We start from the raw sequence: 26,170 nt of genomic DNA on the forward strand, positions 1-26,170 counted from the left end.
CTGAGTCGTTTGGTGACGTCTTGACGAAAGTTATCCCGTAAACAATATAGGCCGTATAAAACATGGACGTACTCTCAGTGACAGCAGACTTTTGAAGCCCCAACGATGGACAGCGGAGCCTCCTGACAAACAGCTACAACATGCCCGCCTGTCAGTCAGATCACTCTTCTTCATAAAATCCAAACAAATTAGTCATCGAGAAAAAAAAAAATCACACCCTGTACAGTGTGTGCTGATAAATAAATGAGCTATTCAGACCACATTCGTCTCTTAATCCAGGCTATTGACACAGTTATTGTTGCTGTCAAGACAGGCATTTTAATATGGGTGTGTATGTGTCTTCCAGGGCTTTGGCCTCAAGTGGACACTCAAGGAACTGCAAGATTTTGCACTTCCACCCAGGCTCAACACCGGAGGTTGTCGCTTGGTGTACAGACATCCCTTAAAAAAATGGAAACTATAAGTAATGCGACAATTAGCGATGGCTGCTAAAAATTTACTCAGTATGTTTGTATTTTATTTATTTCAGCTTTGTCACTGTACACAGTGCTGTGCAGGACAAACAGAATGGCATGCTATCAAAAAATGCATCATCAGGCTAGAAGCTAAACTTTAGCGATAGCTGTCTTGCTTCACACTTTTTCTGTTTCGATATTCGTTTATCCTCAAGAATCAGATTATCTGCAGCATTCTCCTCTTCAGCACAATCAAATGGATCTATGAATATTACAAATTAGCCTACTGAATAATGTCTGTGTTTCTTTGACCCTCCTTGGAAAGCTGGTTGTCGGTAGGCTATAGCTGCTAGCTTGTTAACGTATTAGCTTGTTTTTAGGTTCAGATTTCTTAATAGTTCATACCAGGTCTCTGCTGTGAGTTCACTTATACACAGAAGTATCCTGTCCCCTTAAATAAATGGTAAAAAAAACACCAAATTAGTTGTTTTTCATAAAAAAAAACGTTTAAAAATCTTTGACACTCTTTAGTTTAGGGCTTTGGCGGCTGCATTTTTAGCTAACTTTAGCTCACTATCTGGCCAAAATCTTCCACTCAACTAAAGGATAAAAAGTAAAGTATTTAAAAAAATGGCAGTTACTTGAAACATTTTTCATACTGAGTTGGGTACAGCTCAAACCAAACATTATATCGTTTCCTTAAAGGGGAAAATTCATATAGGCCTGAAGCAGGAAATTTATTGGATTTTTTACAGTTCTTAATAAAAGTGCTTAAGTTGAAATATAAACTCAACAATCAAGCAGGGTTATGACTATTGTTACCATAGTAGGAGCCCAAATAGGAGGAGGAGGTGACATTTTGGAGAGCGTCCAGCCTCTGTGCATTCTGTCTTTCTTCTCTGTTTGTCAGCACTTCCAAACATGGCTACCTGCAGAGAGGAACAGACATTCAGACTCTCTCTTAGGGATGCCAGGCTCCTGTATATTATGTTTTTAGCATGCCATGGATTTTTTCACAGCAGCCTAAGTTACTCCAAACAGAGCCGAGCAGTCCGTGTCCTGCTGATACCGAGGCTGCCCCAAACAAATCTGTTGCCGCGATACCGTCCCCCTGTGTTGACCAAGCGGGGAAGAAGATGAAAGAGAAATGCAATACAGGGGAGCTTGTTCCTCGCTGTTTTTTGCATTAATGTATTCGTTATCCTGATCCTCTTTCCAATAAGTTGTAAAGGATTAAATAAAAGAGCTTGTTAATGTTAAATGAATAATTTACTTACGTTTTATTGACCTTTAAACCTAGGTGGAAAAATGTAATTCAGCTTGCTCTTTAAAGCAGCTAATCCACATTGTATTTGAATATCAAATGACTATTTGTGTGTTAAAGGGTGTCAGGCTCCCTTATAGTGATGATCCTGCTGAAAAGAATCTTCCAACAGTAGTTCTATAATGCTGTACTGAGCTTTCTGGTGTTTACAGATCTGTGTTTTGGTTTTCTGGCCCACAACTTTACTGTTTTGGTTCTCACTCAACCCAGTCATATTCTTGTTTATGGCTCCAGCATGCACTTTTTTAAAGAGGAAACCTCTGAAAAAAACACACTTGCACACTACATCACACAACACCAAAAGGCTGTCAGATGGCAACTTGGCAACAAGCTAGCAAACACAGTATTAGCTAAAGGAACTGATGTGTTTTTCTCCAGAAGGAGGAGGGGACCAAAAACAGAGCTAAAACAAGTCAATATTGGAGTTACATTTATCAGGTGTCAAGAAACACAACTCCACAAATGAATTGTAGTATTTCTTTTAGTCTTTTTTGATGTTTAATCAGTCAACTTGTTACTATTTCACCCAATAGTTCACATATGGGGGTTTCACACTTGCACAAAACTCCTAAAAACTTCCAGAAATTTTCAGGTCGAGCTGCATGTGAGAAGGCAAACTGCCGTTTTTTTTTCTTCCAGTCCCCTAGTAAATTTTCAGCAAGAAGCCGGGATGCGCCCATGTGAGAATGAAGCAGGAATTGTTAAGTGAAATTGCCCGTGACTGAGTAGGAGGAGCTGATTTTTATATCTTGCAACCCACATAAAAGCTTTGGCTTGGTTTGGCGAGCCGGCTAAGGCTAACTGATCCAACTAGCCTTATTTGGTAGGGGGGGATTGTTGCTGTTCCTAAAAGTTCCTGTGTTTTTTTGGTGTGATAAAAGGAAAATATGAGCTTCAAATTAAATGATTTTATTATTTTTGAGCATGTTTTTAGTTACCGTCTTTTGACTTAATGGCAGAAAAGAGAATCTGCCTGCAAACAGCAAAATATCTTACGTAGCCTCCAGCTAGTGTTAGCCTGTGAGTCATGTTGTGTTTTAGTTGCTCAGCTGCCATCTCACCTATCTGTCACAGGGCTTTCAATTGAAACAGATGGATAATAATTATTGATTGACAATTGATAATTGACATTTATCTGTTGCTCAGCTGCGTTTTGCCTCCAGGCCGACATGATTTGTAGTTTGGCTCAGCTTCTCTAATATTGCCCTCGCAGAAGACAAGAAACACAAACACAGATCACGCCTTTGTACAATGCCTGCAGGTCATTAACCTGATGTACCTGTCCAATTTGAGTGCCAAGACCACTTTTCTGCAGTCTTTGCAAACTGAATGTGTCATATCTTCCTCTGAGTAAACAATCCCATTAATGGTGTCTGGGCGAGAATGGTTTCAAAATCAGACAGCAGCTATGTAAGTATTTTCAGTCATTTAGTTCTCAGATTGCAGCTGTTTTTGATTATTTGAGGCTTCCCTCAGTCAGACATGGCCTCTAAAAATGTTGTTTTGTCATGTCTCTCCTGTGTCTTCACTTAACAACCTGTTCTGGATAAGAGTGATCTGATTGCAACACAAAAAGTTACATGAGGACAAGGGACACAGAACAAGGTTGATACACACACAAATGCACCTCACAGCATGGACGGGCAGCAGGGAAGAGTCTGGTGTAGTTGGAGTGGAGACGGTGGGTTTTAATGACACAATATCTCTCAGAGCGCTGTTCCCATAATTAGGCTCCGTCTGACGTGGATCTGTCATTGGCATTGATTGTTTGTCCTGATGCCCACCTCCTCAGGGAGAAAAGTGTGCGAGTCTGGAGGGGAGGTGGATGTTTGGATCCCACAGAGGCTGGACAGGTTGCATTCAGGAGCCCACGGGAGGCCCAAACTGGAGCCACTGGTGAGATTGGTATCGTGTTAATGGCTCCACAGGCTCCAAGATACATAGCAGCAAAACCATAAGAGGCACTGGAATGTGGAGCTCCCTTGAATCATAGTCATAATTAGGGACAATTGCACATGCAGACCCAAGACCTATTGTGCTCATTCGGTCCCTGTTTTGTCTGACTTCTTAAAAGCCTCATTACTTTGTTTGTGTCTGAATGTTTTTACGTGTTAAAAAAAAGGGTTTTGCATTTTGCGGAATACATTTATTTGTCTTTTTCTGACATTTTGATGAAAAGATTGGTGCTGCTCTCATGCCTGTGGGTTGAATACAATACTGGGGATATTTAGCTAAGCTCTGCAAAGTACTGGAATCAGGGGCAAACACCTAGCTTAGTTTTGTGTGACTTGTAGTTTTTAACACTTTGTTTAATTTTGGATTACAGTCAGACACTGAGACAAAGATTTTGAGACAAATACAAACTAAACTGAGACACCTCTCCTCACCAACACTTCAACTTTCTTCTATAGGGGAATGTAATACTCCCATTTTGAGAACTACGGTTCCCAAAATGCTTTGGGGGATACAAACAGGAAGTGCAATGCTTCCATGAAGTGATCTGCAATGTGGGCTACAACTTGAGCTGTGCATTTTTAGCCTATATTTGTCACAAAATGTGAAACTTGGAACACTAAAAGCATGCTGGTTCAGCTTTTTACGATTTCCTGTTTGCATTGTAACCATATTTGTACGTGAAACGTTCCTGGGATTGCATTTTTTCAGGAGGCAACTTAAAAACAAGACTTCAGTTTCTGGAGTACGTAATAAGGTGAGGCCTTTTTTAAAAATACTTTATGGTGATAGCAACTGTTGTGCAAAAGATACGTTGGATGCAATGAAATTCTTGGGAAAAACACACTAGAAGAATCTAAAAATATCTGAATCCTGTCTGTGTTCTTATTTAAAGTACTTATGATTCACCCAAAGGAGCTTCACTTTAATACATATTTAAGCAGAAATGGCTTCAAGGTAAAGTAACTGTTACAGAAACTACTTCCTTGGACTTTTTTTGGCCGATCGGCGTCGGTGAGAGGAATCTCTCTGATTTGGATGTTTCATTTCTCTCCAGCTCTCAACACAGGTTCTGTAAAGCACCTTGAGACTGCCGCTGTAGTATCCATGCTTTCACCCATTAGTGCGGTTTCTCTTTATTTGTCGCCTCCGCCTCTTCTTTTCTTTCTCCACTAAAAGACCAAGGGCTGACAACGCCAGCGCCATTTTCAACTTTTTATCAGACATTATTCTCGATGAGTAGACGACCTGTAATACGAGTGGTGCGCGACAGCTGTGTGAAAATGGTCTTCTCGTATCATAACAACGGACTACCGCCGTCTGCTGGCATGGAGAGTTACTTCCTCTCACGCATGCGCAGAGCGTACGTGGTGGTTGGCCGTCGGCTGTAGTCTTTGCGGTGTGTTCAAGTGCAACTTTTTGGCCAAGACGCGACGCCACAGACGGCCTTCGTCGCCACTAGTTCTTTGCCGTCTGCTCGGTGTGTCAGGGCCTTTACACGTCCTTCCCAGCGGAAGGTTTCCCTTGTCTGATAGAAGCAGTGTTTTTTTCTTCTGTGTAAATTTACATGCAATGTGAAGCTACAAGCTAACTTAAGTGTGCCAACATTAGCCTGCTAACACAACAATTCAGGCCACAGGCAATTGCAGCTCGGGCCAAGGACAATTATGTCCGGCGGCTTGAGCTTATTGGGGGGGGGTTGGAGGTGTCGCTGGAGGCTTGATTTTCTTTTCTATTCTCTGTAATTCTGTGTATATTTATCTACGCGCACAACCGAAGAATCAAAATAATGTAAAGACTCGTCAGGACATTTTTAGGCCATGACGCGTCTTAAGAGGCTTATCCTTGCTTATTATAACGATGGTGTGGTGGAGAGTGATGTTTAAGTCTAAAATCTCTTGCTCAAGCCTCAAACTCGATCTATGTAAGTAAATAAGTTTGACGTTGAACATTTTTGTCAGGCAGTAAATTCATCCCTCTGCAAACCTCCTCAGCCCTTTTTTTATATCCCATTAAGTTCCAGCGCTCACTCCTCTTGTTGTCGGCTTCTTAATGATCTGTAAACCTCATACCTGGCCGCACCCTGCCTCTCGAACACCCACCAGAGCAACACCAATTTACCTACAGTTTTTGGGGAACCCACTCCTAGGTGAGTGTAGTTTCTGCCACCTCAATAGATTTATCTTCATCTGAACACCTGCCTTCCTTTCCTTTTTTTTTTTTTGCAGCTTGACCCTCCAGACCGACCTTTTCTCAGTCTGCATGGAGAGCATGTGTGGTTTTTCATTACTCAAATCAAGCCTGTCAAACGATTGTGTATATCCGGGGGCAGACTGTTCTGGTAGGCTCATAAATACAATCCGTTTGTTCACGTGTGATCTCATATATCACACTTGTCACTCCTGGGCAGCTATAATCTCCCAGAAGCTTTTAGTAGAAATCCTGCTGACAGTGTTATTTGAAATGCCCTGTTATTATTCATTATCACAAGTCTGCACATTTGTGGGAAGATTTCTAAAGATGTACATACATAGACAAACTTTTTAGATTAAAAATAACTTATATGTTCTTATAAGGAAATAACAAGATGTGTATTTTTGAGGCTTCTTGTTTCTGGGGCTGCTGCTCATCCTCATTGCCAATAAAGCTGCTGTATTACCACCTTAAGACGGAGGGATATAATGAGACGGCTTTTTGGATGAGACGTTCAGTATGAAAGGATAAACACAAAACACAAGTGTACTTTCACACAGCTCACAGTCTGCAAACTATAATCTTCCAAATCCTGTCAAAATCCCAGGAATGAATTTTTCGTGAGGAAATACACACACAACCCGTGTGTACATACCTTTCTTTGCCGTGTGATTACACACAGAAATGCGTTTGAATGGGAAAGAGCATCGCTTGATGTTTTGGCAGGCCAATGAAATCGTAAAAAGAAAAAGTGTAATATTTGTGGACGTAACTCTTCTGACTTGAGACAGGTTTACAGTCTCGTGCTGGCAGGATGGATTCCTGAAATAAACTTTCCAGACTCAGGGAGTGAAAACAACTCCCTTTCTTTTGTGAGGGAGACGAGGCTTCGGCCCGATATTCATCAGTGGGGATAACCTCTGACCCCAGAATCATATGACGCTGAGTGCTGAAGATCCCGCTGCAGCCAGACAGTCTGTCTGAGACGCCATCTCTCTCTCTCCTCCCGACACTTTTTCTCCCCCTCTCTTTCTCCTGGTCTCCCACTTTTTCCTCTTTCCTCACCTTTCTTACCATTTTAGGGACTGTATGAAAATAGGAAGGGGTGATTAACCTTTTATTTTATTTTATGGAAGGCCGTCTTCAGAGTTTTAAGTAGGTTTCCTTCCCAAAAACTTGCAGATTGTATAAAAATGGACTTAGTCTCAGCTCGCAGTCACAATCTTGGAAATTATAATTCCACCTAACTTTTCAGAATTCTAAAAACAGGCAAAGAGTTAGTCAAAGCGAGCCTTAAGCCCTCCTGGCAAACAGCTACAGCGCCCCTGGTTATGCAAACTTATGCATAGCTCTTAGCCTTGCTATCAACAAAATAGATAAGCTATAAAAAATATATCCTTGTTAAAGTGTGAACCAATAAAAAAAGAGCTCTTTAGACCAAACCTGTTTTTTAGAACCAGGCTGTCAACATGTTTTTTTACTGCTGATAAATGGGCATTTTAATATGTGATTCCTTGGCCTTTTGCAGACAACCTCAAGTGGATACTAGAGGAACTGCACATTTTTTTACGTCCGCATATTGTAGGGGAAATTTTTCAACACTGTTGGTTGACGATGGCAAAGACTGCAACACCCACATTGGAAATGTCAAAATAACAAAACAGTATTGAATCGGTCAAAATGGATTCAAGTAAAGTAAGTGCACAAATAATTCATGAGGTTGTACATCTGTTGCATCAGACGACTGTGCAAATAACAAAGTCTTGTTGATTTCCAAGTCGTTATCAATGGACAACGACCAAAACTCTGGAGGCTATGACCAATCATAACAACAAATGTGTGATGCAGCAGGCAGCAAACATGTCCAGAAACCCAGTTTAAATAGCATTTCTTGATAAAGTACTACCACACCACTAAACATTTAAAGGTATTGTGCCATACCATCCACTTGACTGTGCATATTACCGGTATTTACGTTATAAAAAATGCTTTTGAATGACCCCCCCATTATTGTTCATAAAGTCACTTGCCTGCTCTGGATTTAAATATCTCAGACATTCATCCCCATGTACTCTTAAACCATACCATGTTGTTTACAGAAATCTCTGTCTCCTCTCAAATAGCCCCCCGCCCCCCTTCCCTTGTTCTCCACTATCACTGCTGTCGCCTCTTCTCCAAACCCTCTGAGACACCAGCATGCAGACAAGACCCTTGCCTCTCACTGCCCCAAACAATTACCATTAGGTAGGCCATGACAGAGCTTTTCCACACCGTGCAACAGACTGAAACAGCTGCTGACAGGTCCATGTCTGATGAGCCCTGCTCCAGTCTGCATTGATGTACTGATTGTGACACTAGTTTTTCGAGTAAAGTACTCTCGGGACATACCTCAAGATGACAGCCTGATATAGAAATACCTGATTTGCTTCTTACTAGGTTTGATTTGATTTAATGGAGGTCCAGGAATTGCCAAATTGTTTCCATACTCGAGCTAAATGCTGCTTGTTATCAGTGCAATCACAGGTCGTAACCTTAACATGATGCAAAGAATGTCATCGTCGACATATTGGAGTATCTTTTTTTTAAATTTTTTTTATTACAAGTCGTAGTGTAATTGTAGAGCAGCTATGGATACATCTCAGGGTAGGATGCTTTCATACTTTCACTTATCCAGACATGGAGCCACTAAACATGTAATTACCTTATAAAAGAAGTATGTGCCTTTTACATGCACTCAGATCACTCATCAGAATGTAAGGGCAGATAATGTGGTGACTTCTACAAAGATAACTACCCGGAGCTGCTGTTTATGCACCAATCAGTGTTGGAGCATGTTTTGCAGAGCCTCCATAATGAACCTGAGCAATTATGGCTGTAATTTAATGTCTGTCTGCAGACTCTTACCTCATTTCTCTAGCTCTGGTGTTGACAGTAAATAAAATATATGGTCCCATATGGGAGGCAAAACATGTCAGTTTGTTTTGCAGAAAAGGGGGGGCTGCAGGTGAGTTGCAAGAGGCTACATCACTATGTCACCCCCCCCCCCCCCCCGTTACGAGAAGAGGGGGCCGTGCCCCGTGCATACATTTCTGTTCGCTTCATAATTTGGCAACTGTAATGTTTGAGGCATTTCACTCAAGTGAGTCATGGTTAGAATGAAGCGCGGTGCCAAAGAGGTGTTGGGTTTGAGTGCTGCGGTGTTCAGAGTGAAGGTGGAGAACGTGAGGTGACATGTTTTGCTGGTATAGAGGATACGCGAGATACTCCTGTAATGAGTGCTTTGTGAGTTAATGGTATGCACAGGCCCGCCTCCTGCTATGTTTCCTCACTCAGCTCCAGAGGCAGAAAGTGCAACAAGAACAATGCTGAAACTTGTCATGTAGACACGCTCGGGACGCACACATACGAGGTGCTTGAGGAGTGGTTGGCGGTGTCCTCGGGCGGTGTAATCAGATTTTTGCATGGCACACGACTGTGCTGCATTAAATAAAACTCAAGTGTTCCCTGACAGCTGTGGAGCTCGACTGCACCTGATCAAAAATAGGCTTCTGGAGCACAACTTTCCCACTTGTGTCTCCCTCATAGGCTCACAATCTTTAAAGTCTGTCTTAATACAATTCATGTGCCCACATTTATGTTTTCCCAGTTTTTGCTTGGTGAAAAAAATCTGTACTTTCAAGGCATCAAAAGATTGCCTTCCAACATGATCCCCATGTACAACCCTTAAGTCACCCTTATGTTTTTTAAAGGCAATAAGTACAAGGTTTCAACAGTCTGGATTGGAAAAATCATATTCCCTCTCTGTGTTACTCTGTGGTGCCTTAGCAAGGACACTTTTCTCAAGGCAACACAATAGGGGACAAACTATCTGATATGAAGAGACAAACTCAAAATACAGCCAGAAGTAATTTATGGTTGGTTGGGTGCACATAACCAGTTGTGAAGACAACGAGGTCAAGCTTATAAGGTGAATGTGCTTGTCAGTAGTTGCATTTCTATTTTTCTAGCATTTATTTTGAGTCTTATTCGTGTCCTCTTGATGAATTAGAGTCCTCCTTAAACTCTCCTTTTAGCTCTGTTTTTGGTCTCTACCAACATCAGAGGGGATAACCCATTCTTCAGTTGCCTTGAAGTCAATTTTAAAGAGCAGTTTCATGCTAATAGTGTCCAAAGGCTTTTTTCTGTCAAGCATTATGTTTACGGTTTAATTCTAGCTTTCCATTATTAACTATTGCACCTAGCTAACCAAGCAAGTGCTAGCATTAGTTAGCATTTGCTAACTCCTCGCCCGCCTCAAGCTGCATCTTTTTGTGCAGAATATGCTCACTTCGGGCTTGAAATCTAACGCATGGCGGCCAACAATTCCAAACAGAGATGGTCTCCAGACGGATTTGTGATGTCACAGTGGCTATGTCGGCTGCTAATATAAAGTTTATGGTGAAGAACAGATCTCTAAGTGGACAGTTTATGAACAGTATTACAACAGGACAAATCTGGGCATGAGTTTTGTTTGGAGACGATTTGAAAATTGTAAAGCTGTCCTATAAACTGAATGATATAACACCGTGTTGGAACCCTTTGTGTGGCTCTACTGTTAGTGGATGCTCAGACGTGCTCGTGTGTGTGTGTGTGTGTGTGTGTGTGTGTGTGTGTGTGTGTGTGTGTTTAACATCACTCTGCAGCACAGCCGAGAGCAGCGTCCACAGCGAGGAGCGTTGTGGCTAACAGCTGTGCGCTCCTGTCCAGGGACAACTGGCTGTGTGACGGCATTTCCTTGGATATTCTCTCACATACTGTGTCTTTATTTCCAGCGGCCGAGCTCCCATGCAGAGCCCACCGTGGATAAATGCTGCTTTTGTCGAGAGTTTTTACCCCTCTGAGCAGCTGTCCACAGCCCCTCGGGCTCTCTCGCTCTCTCTCTGCTCTGCAACGCCAAGCAAGTGCATGTCTTGCTGTCAGGGCGGCCAGAAAATGAAACATTCAAGTTGAGAGACAGTTTTCATTATCGAGCACGGCCAGATTTAGATATCGTGCTAAAAAAAATATTCTTTTCTCAAGGAGTCTCTGTATGCAATGAATTAAAACAAGACACACCTGTGTACTGTGTGTGTACTTGATGTGTGTACTCAATGCATACCTTGTCGGGATCTGGCTCTGATACACCTCACACCTCAAACCACAGTTTCACAATTCCTGGTAGTTATATGACTCACTGATGCTCCGTGGATCTTCCCAAAAGTTGCACTAAGCCGTTAGCTTTCCGAGATCATGCGGCCAACAACACAAACACACAGATCCAGCACTTGCATGGTGAAGAAACACTTTTCCCCCGCAATAAAAATGGAAAGATCAAAGAGTTGGGAGTGTAGGAAAAAAGCACGGCTCCAAGCAGCTGATTTAATACTGAAAGTTTGAAGCCCAGGCAGGGCATGTGTGTCACTAATAAGGCCTTGACTATTACCTGGACTGACAGGCAGAGAATGGGAGGAGAAGGACTGGCTCCACGCTGCTCAGTCAGCCAGAAAGCCCCCAAACGGGCAGGGCTAACGCAGGTCAAGTGATTTGGCGCCTCGGGTGTATTAAAGCTATTTACAAGGGACTAAAAGGATTTACGTTGCCTCACCCGTTCGGTCTGCGCTTTTATACGACCTGGCACCGCGCTGCTCGGTTTTTCTCTCAATCAATACGAAAGGGGTAATAAAGAAAGGTTGCCTTTACGGGTGTTTGGCTTTTTTGTTTAGTTGCAGAGGAAAGAGGTTTTTATGGGTGGCTCCTGACGCCTGGTGTGAAGGCAAACACACAAGTTTACATGAGATACTCTGGACTCTGTCAGACACACACACACACACACACACACACACACACACACACACACACACATATAGACACACTAAAACACACACACATGCATGCAGATGTCCACACATTCATAATCATATTCAAAGCTGCATTCATAGCCAGCACATAAACATGTTGTAGACGGTTTATAACTCACTTTGACAGCTGTAAGCAGATATATTTAGTTTTTTTAAGTGTTTAATTATGTGTTTGTCGATAACTGTTTTTGTGAGCGTCCATAAGCAGAGGCCAACAGCTCATTGATCAATCTTGAAAACTTTAGTTGTAATGATGTAAAATAAATGATCATGGGGGAAGAAATCTGTTAAAAACGTCAAATTGTCTTCATAAGAGCATTCAGATACATAACTGTGCATTAGCAGCCCTTAAATACACATCTATGAGCTGCATATAAATGATAAAGAGGGAAGTTAAAGAACATTATAAATATATATAAAGATATTTTTTGGGACTCTTTTGCCTTTATTAGATATGAGGACAGCTGAAGAGAGACAGGAAATGTTTCAAGGAGGGAGCAAAGGGCTGAGGTCAGATTCGAGCCATCGGCCACTACACTGAGGACTATCGCCTCCACACATGGGACGTGTGTCATAGTCATTTGTTTCTAATAGTTTGGTATCAGCAGCTGCAACAAAGTTGTTCTCTGGACGTGTCTTGCTCTTTATATGTTAATATTTCCGGATCGGGCTGTAGACGTGTAATTGATCAAACATCTCGAATACAATTCAGCCAAGCTCACATCTTGATTTTTTTTGTATGTTACACCACTCGTCCAGCTGAGGTTTTGGAGTTTTTCCATTTAATGATACCGATACGTTCTTCCATTTGGCTTCTAAGTCAAACAGAAAAGGAGGTTTTTTCAGTGGTTATTGTTTTACATTTTACACATAAAGTGGTGGGCTCTGTGGGACCCCAAACAATGAGGAAGAAAAGCCAATTCAAGCAACAACAAGAATCTCTAGTATCTCTGCGGACCGTTTTCTGATCCAAACCACAGCGGAGCCGAGCACACTGACCAGCAGAACCAGCAACATTAACTGTTGGACGGCGTTTAAGAACAATTTTAAGATGCTTGTGGTTCCTGAGTATTTCTCTTTCCTGCTACTTTATACTTCTATGTAACTGTAATTTAAAGGAATACAGCCTTAAAACAGCTTTCATTTCTTTTCACATTAACATGATACACATAATGACTTTAACAAACTGGTAAAATAAAAACATTGTTAAAGACATTAAACTGGTTTTGTGCATTTGGACCATTCCTATAAGACATCATGTCTGGCTCTCATGTTGCAGAGCTGACAAAGAGACATTTCCCCTCTTAACATATCATCAACTTTAACATGGTTCATTACCCCCCACCCCCCACCCCCCAGAAAAATCAAAGGTGAGAGAAATGTCTCCAAAATCTTGACAGAATTAAACACCTAAATTTAATTTTGATTATCTTCTGCACCACTGAACTCTCATGACCCTCCCACATATATCTTGTGAGTGACACTTTGGAGGGGCCAACCCCCTGCTTGGAAACCAGCAGGGTTATCCAACACTATATATCTTCATTCATTAAAGTCTGTCCCGCACTTCTCTGCTGCTAATGATGCTAAAGAAAATAGAGACATAAAAAAGGCGATGAATCAGCGGCGCTCTCACCGTCCAGGAACTTTAATATAACAGAATGAAATCCAAAGAAGAAATATAAAAACACAATAATTCAACCGCACCATAATTAGCTTTCATATAAGAAACCCTAAAGGAAGACAAAGAGGGGTGTGGAGGCAACGTTTGGACTATATGGTGATGTTATCTGTAGACATGCACCCTCCATAACCCTTAAACGTCTCGACTCGGCCCACCACTCTGTGTTAACGTTTATTACTGGTGACGCCTATCACACACTTTGTTGTCTCTTGTTTAACAAGGTTGGATGGTCCTCTCTCAAAGAAAGATGTGATGTTGAAGGTCTCTCCTTCAGCCCCTTCAGAACCACCGTACATCTGTCTCCTGGTTCTTTTCATGCGTATTGTCTGTCTTTTAATTGAGTCTGTAAATGAGGGTTGGTCCTTAATGATCTCTCAGGTATATAGATACAGGTTGATTGATTGATTGATTGATTGATAAAGGTGCAATTGAGCAGCTGCACAGTGATGCAGGCATGTGCTTTTTTATTTTCTTGTATTTTTGTGAATTTTTTTTTTATTGGATTGGACAGCTGAAGATGGACAGTAAGTGCTGGGAGGAGAGAGCGGGGGGGATGACATGCAGCAAAGAGCTCAAACCCACGGTAGCTCCTATATGTGAGGCACGAGACATAACCGCTATAGGCTATCCGGCGTGCACCGATATGTGCATAATTAAGGTTTAGCACAAATAAATGATTGTTACCACTTGCATACTTTAACACTCGGATGATGAATCTATATTTAGAATATCTCATTCAACATAAAATATACAAGTGGAGTGCTTTTTTCTGCAGAACAAGAAATCTTCATAATAATATTTAAAGTGCATTAAAATGGTATTTTTGTACCCTTTAAAGTGTCACACTAAGGGAAATGATCAGAGATCTTATTTCCCCGCTGCTCAGTTTTCCATATGAAGAGAGGTGCTGCCATCTTGTGGACAACTTTGCAACAAGCCAGCAACTCATAGTTGTGTGTTAGTAAATGATGTCATGACTTTGCCCTCTTGCTTCCCTTGAACAAATTAAATCAATTAGACCGGCCCTCAAACAAACGTCTGAAGAACAGTTACACCCTCTCATCTCACACCAGCCTGCAGCTGAAAGGTTATGAGACGTCAATATGCCGACGCTAAGCAGAGCGTAATGAATCCTGGATGCTGCTTCTGCCCTTTGATCACATCACAACATTCAATGGAGTGATTAGGCCGATAATTAATAACCGATTAAAAATTCACAGTGAGTGTCAGTCAGTGTGTGACGCATGTTTCAAATCGATTTAACGATATGTAGGGGGGAAAAAAGTGGATAAAAGTATAATTACTCACATCAATCAAAAAGTATGATTGAACCCAACCTCTAGGGCATAAAACCACACACACACACATGAACACACACAGCCACTGGCCTGTCAGTGCCCCCCGCCTGCCAGCGCCAGACAGGCAATGTATTTCAGATTAGATCAACTCCAGGTCGCCCATTTCGATTCTAAAAGCAGCTGTATGGCACTCTGTTACCTTGACAACACTCTGAGTCTGTCTGCGGTCGTAAAAATAGACGAGGCGGGGTGGTCTGCGGTTGAATACAGGACTCGGTGAAACTGGGCAGGGGACGATCCAAAACAAACAAAAAAAGAGCGTGATTAGAGCTCGCTCATCAAGCTGAGTGTCTCTAAAAGACCCTCGATCAAACTGATGATACAGCAACAAGCTGCAAAAACCTTCAACTTGAACTTTTCTTACTTTGTGAAGTGTGTTCCTCGAGTGTCCGCAGGCTTGATGGTCCCATAGTTTGAACTTTTGGAGGCAGAGAGCTGATTGGAGAGTGTCTGTGTGAAGTTGAGTGTTAACATTTATTTTTGTGAAGTCAGTAGATAACACAAAAGAGACTCAAAACGACGGCTAAGAAACACAAGGACGCAGGGACAACACAACGAATAGATTCAAAATGACCACAAGAAACCGTATTTAAGCCATGCAACTTGTCAACAGAGAAACAATTAAATATAAAAAGTCAAGGCAGATCAACCATAAAGATGAAGCAAAAACAGATGACCAAAAAGAGACACAAAGATAAGTACAGATAGTCACAAAATAACCACAAAAAGACACACATGACTTTAAATGTATGCTAAATGTCAACAAAGAGACTGCAAAACGACCTCAAAAAGAAACAAGTGTCAACAGAAGGATGGGAAATGACAAAAAAAAACAATGCACATCAATTACAAAGATTCCCAAAGTGATGAAAAGAGACTGAAAATTACCAAAAAGAAATGAAAATTGTCAGAAAGTGTCGTACTCAGCCTGCACTAAGTGACAGAAGGTATTCCTCATGTTTCTGGAAACAGTGGTGTAAATGTCTTTTTGTATTTTAACTACTGAAAACTAGTGAACTGTAGTGATTTTATCCCTTTTGTTAAATATCTGTATTTATATTTATTTTATGATGATAGAGACATGTGGTTCTTAAAAGAAGTATAAAGTAATTGAGGCCGTTGTGTGTCTCTGTAAGTCTTCTCAGCCTTTTATTATTTAAAAAAAGAATACTTGTTGGTGGTTGTTGCTCTAACAATCATTAAATACACTGAATTAAAAACGCTACGTACCGATAACGTACATCTTACTATTTCCAAGCAGCAGAACCGTTCCTGATCCGCAGAGGTTAAAGGTCACGCGTTGTCAAGTCAGTGTAATTTAAACCCTCATGCACTGTTGCTCCTGCAGATAATACACTGTTCACTGTTCACTCACATCACACAAACACAATCTCCGCCTGAGAAGCAGTGAATTGTTATCGACTGATTCAAGCTGTCGATGAGGAAGTGGAGCTGAATGCTGGCGCCAATAACAAATCAACCATGAGCACCAGTGAAGCTGGAACAAATTTACCACTACAGAGGTTTTTTTTTTTTCTTCTGATGTAGCTACAGGTCAGTACAGTACAAGTTCAACTGCAAACAAACCACTTCAATTATCTTCATGTTAGTTCTGCTGGTGCTGTCTCAGTTAGCTCCAACTTTTCACGAGGTTAAAACAAAAGATCTTAATTTATATGCACACTAAAAGTCTTATTACTCTCAAATCTCTTTTCAACCTGCAAATTTAAAAAAAAAAAGGAATTCCATCCACCTGTCAGGTGCTGTTTATAATGCTCCTAATTAAACGGCATAATTATCACACAGGTGTGCTTTGGGTCCTTCATAATTAACGACAGCCTCCAGTGTTGAAACCAGCGCACCAGTGCAGTTCCTCCGGTGTCCACTTGAGGCTGTCTTCAAATCTCTCCCCAGAATTCCCAATAAGGTGGGTAAAGTGTACCACAAGGTATAAGAACCACATAAAAGGAAAAAAATATCAGAGTCTATTTCAGGCGTATTATTACAAGCAAGTCTTAATAATACAAAAATAAAGTAGTACATTTACAAAAATACATTCAAAAATTAATAAATAGGAGTGAGTGGACACTGAAATGCAGCAAAGTGCCCAGGCTGGAATCAAACCCACAGCCACTGCGAGGAGGACTGTAGCCTCCGTACATGGGGCCAGACATAACCGCAAGGCTATGTGGCCACCCAACTTATTTGTTTTGATTTTTATAAAAACTAAAAATAATGCAGTCATTGCATTGTTAGATCTGAACAAGTTTACATTTCCAATATTGCGCTCGCCGTCTTTCAGCTTCACAATGCCTCTTCAGAAACCGATGAGTGACGTCACTGTGACTGTAGGTCCATGTTTTATACATTTGATGGTCACAATATACAACAAATTAGCATTCTTACAGACTTTAATTAAATCAGTTTCACTGCAGAACTTTAACCTGTAACTAAGTATTTGTTTACAGTGTGGGAGATAAATGTTTTATCTTAAGTAAAAGCTTTAAATGCTTCCTCCGCAATTCATTGACTCTTTAGTGTAACTTGATTATGACAGCGTGAGCAACATATGCAACAAACACACATCCCCGAGCACACAGCGAGTGCAGCACACTCACTTTCTGAGGACAGAGAGGGGTAAGAGGCTCAAGGCTCCTCCCTGAGAGTTTGTGAAAACATTCCAGCAAAGTGAGAGCGGTCAAAGAATCAGAAAAGTCTCTCTGAGCGGCCTCGTACTCTCTCTATCCTTCCTCTACTCTTTTTGCACATGAGCTCACACTGCACACAAGAGTTTGAGGTTTAAAGGTGAAGCTGATGTGAGGACAGATCTGCAGGAGAGCACATACAAACCTGAAGGAGCCTCTGAAACTGGGACGGACAAAAAGAAGACTCAGCTGTCCCATTGATCGGCTCACAATGAAGCCGGTGTTAGTCCTCCTTGTTTCCACTGCCTGGACTTTGACTGGAGCCCAGTATTACTACCAGGGGCTGATGGATTATCTGGAGAACAGGCTGTTGGCTATCGAGGTAAGAAAGAAAAACACAACTTTAAACGGCACATCATTTGTCAACAAAGTGTTGGTTCCCAAGTGACTTCAAAGTCATTAAAAAAAAACGAGATATTCTTGTCTCCTTGATTGCGTCCTCCTCCTCTTTTTATGTGAATTTAATATCTTAACTAATGCATTCCAATTAATGCAATCTCTGCTCAGCTCATCAACTTTGCAGGCGCCTCTGGGGGGGGGGGGGAGAGACATCAGTTGATGCATGCAACACGCAGATTCTGTCCAACGATTTTTCTCCAGCCCTTCAGACAATGACACATCCGTAATGAGTACAAGCTCAACCTTTTTGCTGCCATGGCATCAAACATCCAAACAGCCTAATAGAAAGATGTGTTCTGGTAGAGAGGGAAGCTGCATTACAACAAAGAGCCGGAGGGAAAGGAGGAAATGACTGAGAGTCCACTTTTTGTTTGTTTGGGAACTGGATGAAGCCGAAGTTGTGAAAGGGAAGGTGTTTGTTGGTTTAGAGTGGGATAAGGATGCAGGAGTCATTTTTATGGAGCTCTTATTTAAATAATTATTCTAATGCATTCACTGGGAGTACATTTTCAACGCTGTGATTTTCCCTTTTTTCATCCGCCGTGTTGCTGCAACACAACAAAAAAAGGCAATCTAAAAGGGGTTAACAGCATGAAATGAATTGTCTATTTACAACTAAATCCAGCTCTGCTCACCTCCCATGTGGCTCCCCTTTCCGGTCTCATTTCCAATATGTTGGCTCCGCTCCTGCATTGATGTGAACATGCAGAATCTTCAGCAAGTTTTTCATTGAACTTTCATTTCCATTTGACCACAGGCGCACAGCAAGCAAAGGCAGAAAATGAAACGGAGGAGAGGCCTTCGGTTATTACATTTTTCGCTCTGAATAATTGACCTGTCAGCCACACTGTGACAGTCACAACACTGATTTCTGTTTGGTGATGTGATAATGCTTTGATTGCTTCATATTTTCCCATCTGGGATTTCTCATGATGGGAAACAAGACTAAGGTCTGATCCTTTTCCCCTCCTTGGCCTCACCGCTATTGTTTTGGAGTGACCTTGATGGCCTTTCAGAATAAAGCAACAAAGTGTATGGGTGAAATATTAAGTCATATATTCAGTCATAACTGTCCTGTAATTTTTGTTACAGTAAAGTACACACAAAGACACATTTCAAATCTTTTTTTTAAAAGCTCATATTTTAGGGCTTTTTATGCCTTTATTGTAAAGACAGGACATTGGATATAGACGGAAATCTGGGAAAGAGAGAGAGAGTGGGGAACATGTGGAAAAGGAGCCACAGGCCAGACCTCAACCGGGGCCACCCACTTGCAGGACAACAGCCTCTATAAGTGGGGCGCGCACAGACATAAGGACAGTGTCAACGTGTTTTTAACATTATAATCCTCAGAATGCAAAATGAGCCCCAAAATTGGGCCTTAAATCCTCTAGTGTGTAGCCAGCTTTACTTTACACTCCTTATTTAAGATGCCCCACTTTTGAAACAAACCTTTAAAAAAGTTTTTTACTGATGAAGGTCTAGTACCAGAATGTTGCAGCCGATGAATATATTTTTTGAAGAGTTTAAAGGACACATTACTCACCTATACGCACCTGTCTTATGAAGTATTTTTCCAATGTGAAGTTTTGACATGAAGAATACAGACTGTTATTTGAAACTTGCTTTTCCTTTGCATCTACTTCAAGCTCATGGGAGGAATTTTTGGTTTGTGTTGATTTTGGCGCCCCCTGTGGTCAGTCTGCATTATGACTAATCATACCCTTAGTAAATTCAGAGAATCACATGAAGATGATTTTTTTTTTGATTCATCCTCTTGGGATTGTGACTGACTGCACAGGATTTCATGACACGACCTCTAATAGACGTTGCGATATTTCAACCATGTTGGCCACTTTGGCACAGACTAAGGTATCCCAAAACTACGGGCTCAACAGCCATGTCTTTTTTTTTTTTACAGACAATTATTGTGTCCAGAGTATCATTTGGTACCGATTTTAAAGTAACATTTTAGTTTTTAAATGAAATGTATCGAGGATTATTGAAGGATTGCCATTTCATAAGCCCCTGATACAGACATTCATGTTCCCCTGAGGATACTTTATGTAGTTGGTGATTCCTGGATTTATCATGTAGTTTAACTAGAAGATTTAATCCTAGTTTTTCCAACAATTATGTTTTTTAATTTATACCCACAAAACTTATGACATTTCAGACAGCCTCCCCTTTACGCCTACTTCGTCATTCCTTGTTAATGAGCAATTGTTAGCATACAATGAAGAGCTCCAAATCCTGCTTGACATCAATATGACAGCTATGCTAGCATCATGACATTAGCTTTAAGCACTGCTGTGACTTCAGCGACTAGCACTGAAGGATTCATCTTGTTGCTGGTGAAAAACATCATCCTTTAATGTATTACAACTCATGCTTTGCTTTCTTCTGCCATTGTCCCGCAGGACCGTATGCAGTTCTGGCACGACCAATCCCATCGCTACCACACGGAGCTGAAGGACTTCAAAAAGCTAACGGCTGAGGCCATGGATGCACTGAGCAAAGAGCACAGCCTGCTGTTCAAAGACCTGGAAGGAGCTTCGGTCCGGGTGGATCGGGTGGAGCGGGAGATGGACTTTGTGGAGACCCAGACTTCGCCCCGGGCCTGCGCCAAGAAGGCAGACAAGGTGGTGGAGCAAGGAGCCTGGGGACTGGAGGAGAGCAGAGGGGAGGAAGAGGAGGAGGAAGAAGAGTGGGAGGAGGTGCAGTCCAGACTCTCTGGTGAGTTGCAGGGAAGTACACACACACACACTTTTTTTCTCTGCAGGAGAGGTGCTTTGAGCTCTGCTTTTCATTCATGACAGCCATGAAACATTCAGACTTTATATACTGGCTGCATACAGTAGCTTATAGTTAGACGTAACATTAAAAATCCAAACCAGGAAATAAACCACCAACTTTTTCAGGGTTTTAAGTCTGGGAAAAGCCACTGGAAAACTGGAAACAAACAGAGGACTGTTACAACTCATTTAAGGAAGAGCTTTGAGTCGGTGGACGTCATGTTTTCCAGGAGACATGTGGCTTGACGCAACTCATTAATTTTCAGCTGAGCCACTCCTCTGTTTGAGCTTTTTGAGCAGAGGAGTTTGTCTTTATAATATTCACAACCTGCTGAGATCAAAAATGCTGCACTGAGTCATTCATGTGGGCCACACAGTGACTCATAATCCCATTAAAGCATGATGCGTATTATTAATGCTGTAGGTGTTGATCATGAAAGAGCTGGGTCTTTAGCTTTTTCTTAAAGGTGCAAAGAGACTCTGCATATCGAATGGAGGTTGGTAATTCGTTCCACCACTAGGGGGGGGGGGGGGGGGGGGGTGACAGAGAAAAAGAGTCTAGTGAGAGACTTGTGAAGGTTAGACCAAGCGCCTTTCATTGGCAGAGCATAGTGGGCGGGGAGGGGGTGATGACCCGGATGAGAGAGTTCAGGTAAAGAGGTGCCGTTTTTGTTGTTGTTTTGAAAGCGAGCAGCAGAGTTTTTAAGTTTGATGCAAGAAGAAACTGTGAGGAAACTGGAGGGAGATGAACAGCAGAGTGACTTGCTGTTTGATGACTAGTCGCTCTCATCTGCAGAGGTTCGATTATGCACGCAGGATCGAAACACTAACCATTTAAAGCGATGAAGAAAATGACGTTTTATTGCTGCTTTCGCTTTCACCTTTAGAGTTTTTCAGCTAAAATCATCACATGAGCTTCAAATTCAAACATTTCCTATGATATTTATGTTTAAATGAAGAAGTGGAATTGTTATTGTGTTGCATTGCTGTCCTGCACATCAGTACAACAACGACAAAGTGTTGTCATTCTGGATTTCTGTTGCTCATATTCATGAAAAAAGAGAAAGTTCCTCATGTCTCTTTATGTGTGCATTAATCATAAGATCTATATTTTCACATCTAATTGTTTCCAAAAGATAAACCCCTTAATGTTTTGATGAGGAAATCCCTTTGGGACCGTTTATGCAGACTCCATATACAAAGCAAATGAATAAAATATTGATTTATTTTTTATTCTCGCTGACTTCAATCAATAACACATCAATTCAAGAATGATATGGTAGCATCATAAGCACCACGCTCAGAATCCTAATGATATTCATGCTCTACATAACCAAAGGCAGACCTGTCTTGTTCAGACATTTTACTACAAAGTGGATAGTTTGATAATGCAGAGCAAAGCCCCCTTTATATTACTTTGTGTGTGTTAAATTCTCCCCGTTCATTCCCGAGCTGTGCTGCGGAGAGGAAGCTGCCCCTGAAGCTGTGGAGATACACTCTGAGCTCATATTCGCCGGACTGAGCACTGTGCACAGTGAGCCATTGTTAAGGTCGGTGAAGTGACCCAAAACAAACCTTTGTGGGGACCCATTTTAAGATTTGTGAGCAGGATGCTGATTTCGCTGCAGGACAACATCAGGGGGGAACATCCTTTGTACGTGTATTTCAGTCAAAGCTTTCCCATCAACCCGACCCCTTCTTCTTCTTCTTCTTGCAGAGTGCTTGCTGTCTCTCTGCTGCACTAATTCTTCCTCTAATTATGAGCCTCTGTGTCCTATTTCCTCCTGACTGCTTTGAATTTGCCTTAATTTGTGAGCCAGATATTGACTGCTGCAGGCTGCTAGATGTTCTCGAAATGTTAGGTTGCAAATAACATTTCAGTGCAGTAATGGCAATTCGCTGAATCATGCTAATGGAACAAATTGTGTCAGCCAGGGATATTAATCTCAATCAAATGATTATAATTACATTTACTGTACACCAGCAACATATTTTCACTATTCCAGCATAGGCATGTAATCAGTGGTGATGTACAGTATCTGAATGTTGCTTCAAAATTCAAATTTTCCTCTTTTATTTCCCCAAACGCGGCTTTAAATGGCCTGAAAAAGTGGCTTCAAATCTTATTTTTCTCTCTATAACATTAAGTATTCTTGACTGCAGGTTTGATCAAACATCCTAAGGTATTATTTTTGGTCGTGACAGAACAGATTAGAGTTTTATGTTATAAAACTCTAATCTGTTCTGTCACGACCGAGTGGTTATGTTTTTTGTATTAGATTGACAGTGGCCCAGCAGCTGAAGCTTACAACCCAAAACCCTCAACATGTTTTTGTTCCAAGGTTACTGCATGTTTTAAAGCTCCATCAATACATAAAAACTGAATATGGACATTTTGTTTCATGCACCACTTTACGTCCAAAGTCAGCCCCATATAAATGTCTCTCAAACCTTCTAATGAAACTTATTTAGTCAGTGTCACCGCTCGAATAAGTAATATGGTTATCTGTGTGAATCTGATATTTATGTTGAAAAGCTGGCATGACTTAACACACAAAGTTGTGCCCTGATGGTGAAAAGCGGCAGGAGAACGGTATCCAACAGGGAGAAAAAGACAAAGCCCATTATAACTTTATGAAGTTGCTGAAGCAGTTGAGTATGTAATGTAATGACTTGCACATTATCTGCTGCAGACACAGACACCTCAGGGCTGTATCCAAGATATCCCGGGGAGAATGAGGAAGATTTGAGGTGGGCTGAACGGCGAGACTGAGCAACACCACGTAGCATCCTTTTTTGCAAAGCTAGCTTTCATATTAATGTGCCTTTAAAGTTTAAGATCCAATGAGTAGTGGAAAACACGATATCAAGATGTCAAAGTGATTTGTTTAAGCTTTTGTTAGAAAGAAAGAAAGATGATTTTTATGGACACACAAAGACCCAAATTATTTGTATTTTTTTTTGTCATTTCTAACTAATATGAAGAAAACTAAAGTGCGCCTAATGTGTCTACTGATGTGCCCCATATACACCGATTAGCGATAACATTATGACCACCTGTTCAATCTAATGCTGTATTCAATACAACAGTTCTGCCATAAATGCTACTCTACAATGTTTGCTTTTGATGACATGGTGATGATTCTTCTTTATATTTATCATTGAAGTCGTATTGTGGGGTTATGAGCTCGAGTGCATTATATTTAAAGGTGTTGGAGTAAAATATTAGGAACACTCTTCAATATAATGATCTCTAGTCCACCTCTGCCTTCAATGACTCCAGTAATGAATATAAAGCACAATTATCACCTTTCTGACCTTGTCAAGAAAACCTGAAAATGTAGAAGCTATGTAAAAGTAGAATTAATGGCAAAACTGTCGTATTGGTTTGTATTATTGTCATGCTGTAAGGGTTACGGAGAAGTTTCAAAGATGGCGGCGGGCAAAGGTGCAGCGACTCGGTGCTCTCGTCATAGCAACAAACATTCTAGTGTTGGGTTTGCTTGTCACCAAGAAAATGTTGTTGTATTGCATACAATGGTTATATAGTTTCTTAATGGTTATGTCTCCCTATCCCTCTTCCTGCATTTTATCCCATCTCTCCCCCTACCCCCTTCCAAGCCCGGCAGATCCGGCCGAAGATTTCTGCCTTTAAATAAGTTTTTTTCTTACCACTGTAACTTTTGCTGCTTTGCTAAAGTGCTCATGATGGATAGGCCGGGTCTTTGTAATATAGCAATAAGTAAGGTCTTTTTACCTGCTCTTTTGTAATGTTAACAGACAATGAGTAAGGTCTTTTTACCTGCTTTTTGTAAAGTGTCTCGAGATAACACTTGTTATGAGTTGACGCTATACAAATAAAAATTGATTGATTGATTGATTAGTGTGCACAGGTGGTCATAATGTAATGGCTGATTGGTGTATTTTTAATGATTGCTGAAACCCTTCTACAAACACTTTTCAAGCATCTTAGACGGTTGCTATTTGTTGGAGATCATTCATGGTTCAGCATTGTTCTCTCCATGTTGAATCATCAAATCGAGGGATTAACTACTGTAAGAATGAGAAAAAAACAAATGTCTGGTTCTTTTATTAAAATGTTTTGGCGGCCTTGGAAAACTGAGCCTTTCATTACAGAAGGAAACATTACATAAACCTTTGGCATTGGACAAGAAAAGAATCAATAGGGGGACATGTTCGCCTGAAGGTCTTTCTTTTTAATCACAAAAACACAATTCTCCTTTTTTGTGTTTTGCTATCTCTGCAGACTGTGTGGAAATCCTCTCTGGCATCAGATCAGTGAAGATCCTGAAGAGAGTGGGCAGCCCTAAGGGCATGTGGACCAGAGACCCCAGATCATCAAAGGTCTACGTCTTTAATGGGACGTCAGGGGACAGCGTCTACCAGTTCAACTCTGTTCGGGACTTTTCCAGCTCTCCGGGCGTCTCCAGCAGCAGACAGATCCGACTGCCCTCTGACTTCAGTGGTCCTGGCAGCGCCATTTACAACGGCTTTTTGTACTACATACAGCAGGAAGCTGAAACAGACATGCAGGTGGTCAGATATGACCTGACGAGCGACTTTGTGACGGACATCGCCATGTTCCCCGTGGAGAGCAGAGCTGCAGTTTACGGTCTCAACCCAGAAACTGTTGCAGATCTCGCGGCAGACGACGAAGGCCTCTGGCTCCTGTATGCCGCCAGCGACAGTGAACCGAACATCCACCTCGCGAAGATGGACCCTGCCACGCTCGATATAGAACAAATCTGGGACACCCGCTGCCCACGGGAGAAAGCAGAGGCGGCTTTCGTAATCTGTGGCACCGTCTATGTGGTTTACAACACCCGCCTGGCCAGCCGGTCTCGGGTGCAGTGCCTGTTTGACGTCAACGACATGGTGCTCAGCGAGGAGGCTCCGCTGCTCTACTTCCCCAGGAGGTACGGAGCCCACGCCAGCCTGAAATACAACCCTGAAGAGAAACAGCTTTACGCCTGGGACGATGGATACCAAATCATCTACAGACTCACCATGAAGAGGAAGCTGCTGGTTTGACAGCAGGAGAGGAGTGGTGTCATATTTTCAAAGGCAATGAGAAAAATTATGGTAAAATAGTTCAAGTAGAAGTCTGCAGCAATTCCCAGGAGATATTTAACATAGACTGTGTATAAGAATTGGATGTGGCGTCTTATTTTTTAAAGGTGAAGCCAATAAAGTTAAAACCTTTTTTTTTTTTTTTTACAAACTGAGAACTGTTGGATTCATCCTGCATCTGTGTTTTTGAATCTCTTCATACGAAGTGGACGAAGCCTCAGGGTCTGAAGAGTAAAGCCAACAAAGTCTTAAACCCGCATTCTTCAAAAGGCAAGCGGAGGGTAAACAGCAATGTAGGAAAAATGTCTCTCCGTGTCTTGTTCAAGAGTGACCCTGT

General features: G+C 41.5%; 2 protein-coding genes across 2 annotated transcripts in view; one reads left to right on the forward strand and one right to left on the reverse strand.

Moving 5' to 3' along the window:
- LOC132990062 (P2Y purinoceptor 1) overlaps positions 1 to 19,149 on the reverse strand; it is a 161,448-nt gene extending 142,299 nt beyond the window's left edge. The window contains exon 1 of the mRNA XM_061058098.1: positions 19,140 to 19,149. The gene's annotated coding sequence lies outside the window, so the exon portion shown is untranslated. The remainder of the gene's footprint in view (positions 1 to 19,139) is intronic.
- On the forward strand, positions 17,464 to 25,973 carry olfml3a (olfactomedin-like 3a). The gene is made up of 3 exons (XM_061058095.1): positions 17,464 to 17,870; positions 20,368 to 20,683; positions 25,010 to 25,973. The coding sequence occupies exons 1-3, from the start codon at positions 17,760 to 17,762 to the stop codon at positions 25,792 to 25,794; spliced, it is 1,212 nt and encodes a 403-aa protein (XP_060914078.1). The 5' UTR covers positions 17,464 to 17,759; the 3' UTR covers positions 25,795 to 25,973.
- Positions 25,974 to 26,170: the final 197 nt, after the last annotated feature.

This window comes from Labrus mixtus, chromosome 15 (assembly GCF_963584025.1).
Source record: "Labrus mixtus chromosome 15, fLabMix1.1, whole genome shotgun sequence".
NCBI lineage: Eukaryota > Metazoa > Chordata > Actinopteri > Labriformes > Labridae > Labrus > Labrus mixtus.